The sequence below is a fragment of the Cicer arietinum genome, chromosome 7 (assembly GCF_000331145.2).
Source record: "Cicer arietinum cultivar CDC Frontier isolate Library 1 chromosome 7, Cicar.CDCFrontier_v2.0, whole genome shotgun sequence".
Classification (NCBI taxonomy): Eukaryota; Viridiplantae; Streptophyta; class Magnoliopsida; order Fabales; family Fabaceae; genus Cicer; species Cicer arietinum.
In genome coordinates, this window is record NC_021166.2 from 44,730,564 (window position 1) to 44,741,560 (window position 10,997).

At 26.6% G+C, this 10,997-nt stretch overlaps 1 protein-coding gene across 1 annotated transcript; it reads left to right on the forward strand.

The window, feature by feature from the left end:
* Positions 1-4,516: 4,516 nt before the first annotated feature.
* On the forward strand, positions 4,517-10,120 carry LOC101488375 (uncharacterized). Its single transcript, XM_004511105.4, has 7 exons — positions 4,517-4,974; positions 5,096-5,178; positions 5,366-5,374; positions 5,566-5,654; positions 5,938-6,062; positions 6,407-6,483; positions 9,109-10,120. The coding sequence occupies exons 1-7, from the start codon at positions 4,778-4,780 to the stop codon at positions 9,795-9,797; spliced, it is 1,269 nt and encodes a 422-aa protein (XP_004511162.1). The 5' UTR covers positions 4,517-4,777; the 3' UTR covers positions 9,798-10,120.
* The last annotated feature ends 877 nt before the right edge of the window (positions 10,121-10,997 follow it).

The window sequence follows — 10,997 nt, forward strand, 5'->3', positions numbered from 1 at the left end:
AAAAAATTGCGATCATATCTCATTGTTCTCCAACCTAACTCTCCCAGTTTAATAGAACTAGAAATATGTAGACTCTAAGAAATGAAAGAAGTGATTTTTAAACTTTAAATAGACGTCGTACTCAATTTGCTCAAAGGAGAGTTAAAATATGTCAATCTTATGTTTAGTTATACTTTTAGAAAAATCAAAATTAATTGTACTGATATTAAATTTATTTTGACATGTTTGAGTGATGTCGATTATCCTACGTCAGCAAGCGTAGACACATTTTTCACTTCAACACACTTGAGAACCCTTTTGATCGAAGAATAAAGGTCTGAGGATGTCAGATAAAACCCTAATAAACCTAAATATTGGGTACATGGAGGAAACGCTTGGTAGATACTAGAATACACAGTGAGAACAATTAAAGCTTTAGAAGATCTACAAGAGGTGAGTAAAACTATATTTATTTCCCTTCAATAATATGATTGATTTGTGAAATTAGATTTGGCATCGAATCGGAAGATTAATGGAGAGTTTTTCAGTACAAATTAACATGTTTGAAAGAAATATATGTTTTCAAGTTGGTTTTCATTTTCTCTTCATTAATATGAATTATAATGTGAGAATGTGTAATAAATTCAATGTATATTTAATTATTGTTGCAAGCACTTGTTGTTATCTATGATTGATTAATATTTGTTGAGATTTTTGTTTCATTATTTTATAAGTGTTATGAACATATGATGTAAATTGTATGATATTTGAATATGATTGATGAATCTATCATACCCTCTTCAAGGAAAGGGTATTAAATAACAAGAAACATTCATTCGAGGAAGAGTGATACACCTATGAGAAAGAAATAATGAATAATAGTTTTTATATATTATTATTGTCTTAATTAACAATAATATTTACCTATAAACTTTTAAGAATGACATTTGTTCAATGGTACCTCACAATCAAATTATAAACTTGATAATCCATTGGACGAACAAGCAATTTTTAAGACTTTATTATACTATACAAAATATCTATCGTTTTTACAACGTCTAAAAACTAATTTCTAAATTATGAAATATCAAAATTACTTTTTTATAATTCATAAAAAACGATCCATGTTCTTAAAAACAGTTTAGGGAAGTTTTTTTATATTGAGAGTGTGTTACTTGAACCAAAGCAAGAAATATTTGAATGGTAAAACATTTATATTGAATTGTGGAAAATTTATTTGGTTCAATAGTGAAACAATCAAACTAATGTTTCAATAATGGAGGCGAAAAACCATCTTATTCAAAGATAAAAGTACACACAATTTAATTTGGTTTGGATGACACATTTACAAAATTCGATCGCAGTCAATTACAAGAATTTTAATTTGAATTAATTTTTGAATATCTAAATTACAATTATAAAAAAAATATATATCAATATTAATATTATAAAAATATGATAAAATAATAGATTTAATATAAAATATAATTAAATATAATATACTAAAGTTAACATTAATTGGTTGGATTTTGAAAAGGTAATATAAAATCTAATACGATCAAATCAATGTTCACAAAATAACTGGAAAAACAATGATAGAAGAAATTAAAATTGACATTATAAGAATTGACACACATAAAGTTCACATATGTCAAGCGGATTTCGGCCCTCTTTTGTAAAAAAAAAAATCACTTATGTCAAAGTGATTGAATATCTAGAGTATCATATACAATTTATTGAATTTTCTTAAAGTTATGAAGAAATTATTGATCTCTTCCTCAAGGGGTAAAAAATCCTATGATAAATTAGTACTTATTTCTTGAGCTCCGCTGATAAAGGAAGGAAAAAAGAAAAAGAAATGTATGGCTTTAAAATGTTACTGCATTAGATTCTAATAAAAAAAATACAATTTTAATAATTAAAAAATTAATAAAATAAATTTTAATAAACAGATATTTTATATATAATAATCTATATTATATATGTTATTTGGTTAAGTTAATTCATCTAACAAAAAAAAAATATACAAATAACATGTCACTTTAATATATTGTATTTAAATATACATTTCAATAACACGCCAACTATAATTCTATTGATGAAAACAATTTTATTATTTTAATATTATAACCACATACATTACAATGTCTATATTAATTATCATGTCAATTAACATATATGTCTAGTCGAAATTTATCACAATCGATTAACATATATCAAATCACATAAACTACAATTATTCTATAGAATTTAGTTTTCACAAATAATAATAATAATTATTTTTTCAATTTCTTTTTACATTAATATTTTTTCTTTATAATATTTAACTACAATTCGATGTCTTCAAAATAATATATATATAATTTTTTTCAAAATAATAAATATAATACAACCATTTTATATTCGTAAAAAAAATAATAAACACTCCCATATATTTTTATTATAAAAATATATTTGTTTTTGTTAACTAAAACAATGAATACAAAAAAGAAAAATAGTTTGTTTGTAAAAAAACTTAGTTTCTAATATGAACACAAAACATTGACTTGATCTGCATCTGATAAAGACGGATTATGTTCAGGTAGCTATCAATTATGGAGGGTGGGTTTGGTAGATAGACTGTACAAGAGTCTTTCATGTATTTTTGGATGTAAAGTACAAATATACAAATTTCAGAGTATCCCACTCTCGGTTAATAATATTGCGTATTAAAATTTGAGTTCCTCTCAATGTTATGAGTCTGTTTTGGAAATTGGACAAAATATTTACAAAAAGAAAACAAAATGCTATTCATGTGGCCGTTGGCTGGCCGGTGGTGATTCTACATTCAAATATAAGATGGTACAGTGATTAGAGCATAAAATAAATTAAGAATATAATTTAATTTTTAAAAAGTTCTATAATTTTTATAAAGTTAATTTGATCCTCTCTCTAAACTGGTACATGTGTTAATCGCCTGTTACACGTTCGATTATACTAACGGGATGATAAGATGGTTGCAGTAGTGAATTGGTTGAAATTTAAAATCTCCGCAATTAGTTGGTTGTAAAATAGAAATTTAAAATTTGAGAGAACTGTACTCCTAACATCATTTCACATTAAAATTTGAGTCCTCTATTTCAATTCAAAATCTTTAGTGAACAATCAATTGTTTGTTTAATGGTTCCCGAATCTGTTATGTTTTGAAAGTTGAAGAAAAAATTTACAGAAATAATTTTTTTTAGAAGAAAAACGTTATTTAGGTAGAAGTCGTGTTGGGGTGAGACTAACTAACTACGGTACCAAAATATTCTAAGTGTAAAAAATTAAAGAATATCAATTCAATTTAAAAAAAATAAATTAGATTTATAATAAAGTTACTGTTTCTAGGCGGAGACATGTGTTACTCGCTTACAGATACGGTTATACTAACTGGTTGCATATAGTAACGTGGTGATGAAATGGTTGCAGAGGAGTAAGTGTCGGCTAGTTACTATCTCGTGTTAATTTGAATGTATATTCTCCAAAATTAAATAGTTCCAGTAATAAAATTTAAGAATTTAAAAGAGGCATATAAATCGTGTAATAAAAAAGAATTATTTAGTTTGTTTATTTACAACTGAATAATGTGATGTTTGAATCTGTGCAACATTATAACTTAGACTATTGCTGAATCTGATTCAACTTCTGATTCAACTTCCAATTCACCCACCATTAACTCTCTTGTAAATTGTACACAAAAATTTCATACTTCTATCAATCTAAGATTATATATATATGTATGTACTTGTGTCAATTGGCAATGTTATGCTCAAGTGAGGAAAAGAACAAGCAAACAAACAAAACAAAAAATGGCAAGGGTCTTCAATAATCTCTGTGAATATTTGTTTTCTATCATTAGTTGATTAAATTTATTCTTTGACTAATGCATAACATTCCCAACTAATTTAGCTGATGAATCTTTATTTTTTTTCTCCTTTCTTACCTGCTTTGTTGCAACTAATATATTTCAGAAACATATTCAAAGTAACTGACATATACACTTGACACATCATTCAAGCCAGGTAACTTTTCATTTTTTTCCTTATTATTTTGTTTTATTTTTAAAAAATAATATTAGTTTAATATGATGACAAAAAAAAAGTTGAGATTCCTAAACCAGGGAAGCCAGCTTAGAATACAAACTCCTATTGGTAGCATGGCTGCACACCCTTGACAAGTGTTGTTCAAATTCAAGCCATTTTAATTAGCCTATATGGTTAATTTCCAACCCATGGTTAAACCATTTCACTTATCAATTTAATTGTGGTTATTTTTTATTTATATTTAAATGTATTCTCTTTTAACCAAGTGATTTGTTCTTCTGATTAATAAATTTCACTTGTGGTAGAAAAACTCACATTTAAAATTCTGATTAATTCTGTAAAATAATTTTTATTATTAGATCTCAAATTTTTTTAAAACAAATAGTTCAAACATAAGATAAAAGAAAAAAAAAATCTCTTTCATTTAAAACACACAAATTTTCTTTGCTTCTTTCACCGTCCAATTTTTTCTCTATGTTTTGTTAACCCACTTTAGGTAACCAAGATTAGTACAATTATAGTCCATTATAACAACCAACACTACAAATAAAAACATGGTATCATAGAAAATCACCATAAGAGGAAAGAAAGACAGAAACTTGGTAACAGATCAAAAGACAATTTTTTTTGTCTAATTCATCTTCAAAGCACACACATTGTGTTCTTTCTTTTTTAGGACAAAAGGGTTGTTTCATTTTTGTTCTTTTATAGAATTCAAAAAATTCAAGACACAAATGAAGAGGTCGCCACCATCTTCAAGTTCATCATCTTCATCTTCTGTTGGATTTGAGACACAAATTCAATCAGAGAAAAAAAGGGGTGCTAAGAATCCAAAAAAGAATCTTAGTGTCAAGTCACAGAATTGCAAACAGAAGAAGAACCAAACAAATGGTGGGAGTAGAAGAAGCTCCATTTACAGAGGAGTTACAAGGTTTGAAATTTCATCACTTTTTTATGACCCTTTTGAATTTTATTAATGGGTTTTTTTTATAAAAAAGATTCATTTGCATTTGCATGTCACTTAACTTTTTTTTTTTGTTTGATCAAAATAGACATAGATGGACTGGGAGATTTGAAGCTCATCTATGGGATAAGAGTTCTTGGAACAACATTCAGAGCAAGAAGGGACGACAAGGTAATTTCACTATCTTTTAACATTTGAATAATGAAAAAAAAAATATTATTTAAAAAAAAATGGAGGAGATCTGTGATGTTTTGTTTAATATTTTTTTTTATCAATTTCTGAGATTCTGACTTTGTTTTATTCTTTGCAATCTCTGTCATTGTAACGTTCACTAACATTTGCGGATGGATGGTTTTAGTTTATTTGGGTAAGTCCTCTTTAATTTCTTATGTACTACTTTGATCTCACACAATCCTAGTCAACTTTTCCAATTTAATAAATTAATTATTTTTTATTATAGAAAGATTCTGATCATGATCATGATGTAGTCACTTCACTTGGACCCAATTATATTATTTAAATTTTGATATCAAATTTTTTACAATGTTGACAATATAGGTGCTTATGATACTGAAGAAGCAGCAGCTCGTACCTATGATCTTGCAGCACTTAAGTATTGGGGGAAGGATGCAACCTTGAATTTTCCGGTATATTATTTAATTCTTCTATTCATAAGTTAGTGTATAGTTTTAAATTGGTCCATGAAAAATAAATAGTGTCCAATTTTGTTTTGAAGGGTCATTGGTCCTTAAAATATCAAATTTCAAGTAAACTTAGTCATTTTCTAGATTATTTTAGATGGACTAATTTGACCGAAATTTGAAAAATTAAATTAATATTTTTATTTGTTCAAGAAATAAATAGTATAATTTAATTTAATAAATTGATATTTTTATAAAATGATTTTGTATATGGGACTAATTTGTGCAGATAGAAACATATGGCAAAGAGGTGGAGGAAATGGACAAGATCTCAAGAGAAGAGTATTTGGCTTCTTTGCGGCGTCAAAGCAGTGGTTTTTCTAGAGGCATTTCCAAATACCGTGGGGTTGCTAGGTTAGATTCATTTTCATTTTTTTGCAAATCATTTACTTCTAAATTTATGCAAATTATTAGATTATTTATCATATCTTTGAAATCAATGTGAAACTGTATCAAAACGGTGGATCACACTTTAACCTATTCCAAATGTTCTGTTTCTTAGTTGTTTATTTATACTTTTTTTGCATATTTTAGTCGAGTACCAAATTTTTGTTTTACAAGAATTCAGTAATGTAATGTTGACGTTACTTTAATGATATGTGCTTAGAACGGTTGTAATTATCTTAGATTTCAAAAAAAATGAAATAAAAAGTATTATATGCTATAATTTAAATACTAATCTTATTACATTTGAATAGGCATCACCATAATGGTCGCTGGGAAGCTCGCATTGGAAGAGTTTGTGGTAACAAGTACCTCTACTTAGGAACTTACAGTAAGTTGCACTTTTATTTGTAGCTATTTTTTTTTTAATCAAATCAAAATTGTTTCAAATTTTAGGATTCTAGGAAATTGTTATAACCAAACTAACAACATATGAACTGTTATTCCCCTTTTTTCAAACTTTTTTTTTTCTCTTTCTACTTATAAATAGTACCATGCCTAATTAAGATATCACGTGGCATGTGACAATCCAAAAACAGGGAAAGTACAATATGTCTTCTGCAAAGTACTAATTTCCCATTTGTGTTCCATGATAGCAAAGAGAATTTGTTCTGTTACTTTTTCAAATCCAAAAATTTCCCTGATTTATAGATCTTCTTTTGCACTTACATATTTTCTCCCAAAAATTTTCTAATATTTATTTTCAATAAACACCAAAAATTTGTACTTTAATTATTTGATAATTACATACACTACCCAATAGGTTGACTCCTGAGATTAGCTCCAAATTTTTCTAAAAATTTTGAAGAAAAAATATATTTGTTAATAGCGATGATATTAATGATTATTTTACAACTGTTTCAGTTGAGATTTAAATTTTATCTCTTAATAATTATTAAATTTTTATCAATGAACTAACATCTCTTGAACAGTTTCAAACTTTTGATGTATAAAACTACTAGTTACTTCTTGAAAATTAGATTTATTTAAAGTAAAGGACAAAAATGCACTTGGAGGTTGCAAGCACATAGAATAGGACTAAAGTTTATTATTACTAAAAAATAATTACAGCTTATAAAACAGCAGTTCTCATAATTAATGTGAATGAATTGAAATTGGTTTAAAGCTGCAATTTTAGGCTCCATGTGTGAGTTGTGCTCGTTGCATGAACTGTAGCAGCTGTACTCTTGTCCTCTAGTTGCAGAAATATACATCAATTTCTGGTCTCACCATACAAAAGTTTCATACAGCTGCAAACATAATTTTCTTTTCTTTGCTGTGATTTGTTTGGTTTTATCCCCTTCAAAAAATCTAATATCAATTCAGGAATTATAAAATAATAAGTATTTCTTAGTATAATATTTAGTACACTAGTAACTCTGAAAAATATATTTTTACAAAAATATTTATTTATTTTTATACTTTTGAAGTTTGGTGGTCCTTCATTTAGGATTAGTAATGTACTTTTATTTATTTCTTAAAAGGTCAAAACTTTAATTTACTTACCAACCATACTGAAATTTTTGTTTTCCAAAAATTGTCACATGTTATAGATGTATATGAATTTGCTGATGACTAGATAAATAAATGTATATGTGACATACCTTCAAATTTAAAATTATATGTAATTTTTTTTAAAATGTCTATATATTAATAGGTTAGGCAGGTCGAGTCAACTAGTAATAACAGATTAAAAATATCAACTCTTCCTATAAATAAAAAATGATAGACTAAACGGTCAATTCATTTTGTCATCCTAATGTTACTGTATTACTTATTTGTGTGTCATGTACAATTTGTTGGCCAAGATCAATCTAACATTTAACTATAGAGCATTAAACCCTATAGATAAGCATGTTAGAGGGTACAGCATATCCTTGACTCATGCAGTATCCACAATCCCCTGCCAACATGTCGGTCAAAAGTTATAATTAAAAATTTCCCAATCTTGTGAAAGCATAATAAAAATGAAAATTTGTCTAATTATTACTATATTCTAGATATATAAAAACTAAGATCAAGCTAAAAAGTTATCTAGATCTATAGGACACTAACTACTTCTCCAACCAAAAAATCCAGTAAGCACGTGAAAACTAATCCATACATTGATTCTTCAATTTTTTCTTTTAAAAATTTGTGGGGTTTTATTGTGTCATAAAGTTAACTTTATATAAACTTTTACTCTTTTATGAATTTATTATATATAATTGTTTTCGAGACCCTTAACTTAAATTCAAGTAACATTTTAGTTTTATTATTTTTTTTTTTAATTTAGTCTTTTATTTAATTTTAAGTAACAATTTGATATTTTATATTTTAAAATGTCAACAATGTTATTTTTTTACAAAAATTCATCAAAATTTTCAAATAAAATTCATAAAATTAATTATCATCTTCAATATAATACAAATTTCATCAAATTCACATATCAAATCTTCAAATAAACTCATATTTTTATTCTTTATTTGATGATTTTGATGTTGTTGGAGATGGAAATATGAGTTTATTTGAATATTTGAGTTATGCAATTGATGAATATATAAATTTTCTTGAAATTGGTATTGAATTTTATGGATTTTGTTTGAAGATTTTGATGAATCTTTAAGTTTTTGTAAAGAAATGATAACATTGTTGATATTTTAAGATGTAAATCATCAAATTGTTACTTAAAATTAAATAAAAGGCTAAATCAAGAAGAAGAAGAAGAAAAATGACTAAAATTAAGTTAAGAGATCGTATGAGCAATTAATATCATCTAATTATCTATTTCTGAAGTATATTTAAACAATCTACACACTCACATCATAAAAAATATTTTATTTTAGTCATTCATCCAATGATATATGCTTAAATATTTTTACATTTATTGTGCTTACTCTTGAAACTTTTTTTTAATTAATAGTAACTAATTTTTAATGACTAATCTTATGAAATTAAATTTATTGTTGATTTGAAGAAACTCAAGAGGAGGCAGCGAAGGCATATGACATAGCAGCAATAGAACATAGAGGATTAAATGCGGTAACGAATTTCGACATCAGCAATTACATCAATAAATTTAAGAACAAAATCGATGAATCGGAACAAACACAACCTCAAACAACAACCATAGAAATTGTTCAAAATTCCTCTGACTCCGAAGTAGCACAAGAAGAACAACAACAAATAACAATTACTACTACACCTCCACAAGAAATTTTAGAAAAAATTGAAGTACCAATGCTGCATCAACAACAACAACAACAACATGTTCCTCCAATTGAACAAGAACACACAATAGTTAATGTTATGGATCATTATCTTGAACAAGATCTACCATCAAGTTTCATGTTTCAAGACTCAGATGAATTGGCTTTGAGCAATGCTGAGATAGATTTAATGCAAATATTTGATGGTTCTAGCTTTGAAGATAACATTGATTTGTGGTTCAATACAGATCCTGGTTTTGATAGTGATATCAATATAAGTGAAGTTTTGGAGGGTATTAATTGTGGTGGATTATTAAATGGAGATGCTGGAAATAACATGATAGTGGATGGTAACAATAATAATAATATTAAAAACAAGGAGAATAAGGAAATATTATCCTTAAATTCTTCTTCATCTTCTTCACTATCATCTACAACAACAATAGATTATTTGTAACTAATCTATTTGAGGAAGTGTTCTGTTTTGGATGAGGTTAAACTTCGCGGAGATTGTTTGCTAATTTGTTTAGAAAATATATTGTTGGAAGTGTTACATTGGTTTTAGATTTTTTTTTTATTTGTCTTTCATTTTAGGTTTGGATTTTAGTAGACACCAAAAGGAGAGCATAAACCAAAATTAGGTTTTATTTTTTGTTGGAAATTAGTTATGTTCTTTTTTTTTTCTCCATTGGATAAGGAGATGGAGAAATAGAGAAATAATGCCGTATACGTCTGGGCTAACAATAAGTTGATTTGGACATCAATATTGTTTTTATTTTATGTTGTAAAGATTGTTTTACTAAGCGCATAGAAGATAAGAATTGTGGGTTCAAACCAACTATATTAAATGTTTCTTCAATTTTTTTTTTATCATTTTAACTGTATTTATGGGACGAGCATGAATATTGTTTTAGTTGTACATAAGTATAAAAAATAAATTGATGTGCATTATTATATGTTTAAATAATTATTTAAAAATTTGTGGCTGTGACAACACAAACAACTACTCATAAAAGCTATGATTTGTATGTATAATATTAAAAAAAAATAACTAAAAGTGTTCGGAAAATGTGTTACAGACTTTATTAGATCGAGTCAAAAACTACGTTTTCATATGATCATTTAATATGGTGTCAAAACTCGGCTCTAGGGATAATTTGGCTGACCAATTCGAATATAAAATAATATTTTAATAATATTTTAACAAAAACACTATACTTGCACAACAAATGTATACAATGGCTAAATTGACACTCTAGAACCCTAAATATTTAGCTAAATTAATATCTTTTGCTGTAACGAACGCACTAAGAGTGTTGCACCATTTCGCATTGTATTACTCAAAGAGATCATTATCATTATATCCACTTTATTTTGCAATAAAATTATATAAGTATTTTAATGTATCGTTATTTATTACTATCTATATAAAAATATTAAATAAATAGTAACATATTACCTTTAATTCATCATAGTACGTCGAAGCTTGAAGTCAGGTTGGGCTAGTCCAATATGCAAATTTTAAAGGTTTCTACTATGCACCTCTACATCTTAACCTCCTACCTCCATTTCATTTGAAATTATGTTTTTCTCCTTTTTTACTATCTATAAAACCCTCAAAAAAATTTAGCACTCATTATTTTACATCCTCTTTCGA

What these genes read in the sequence shown, in the direction of transcription:
- LOC101488375 (XM_004511105.4), top strand. Translation starts at nt 4,778, where the DNA reads ATGAAGAGGTCGCCACCATCTTCAAGTTCATCATCTTCATCTTCTGTT. An exon ending in AAATACCGTGGGGTTGCTAG is followed by an intron (nt 6,063 to 6,406) that starts GTTAGATTCATT and finishes ACATTTGAATAG; the next exon opens with GCATCACCATAATGGTCGCT. An exon ending in CCTCTACTTAGGAACTTACA is followed by an intron (nt 6,484 to 9,108) that starts GTAAGTTGCACT and finishes GTTGATTTGAAG; the next exon opens with AAACTCAAGAGGAGGCAGCG.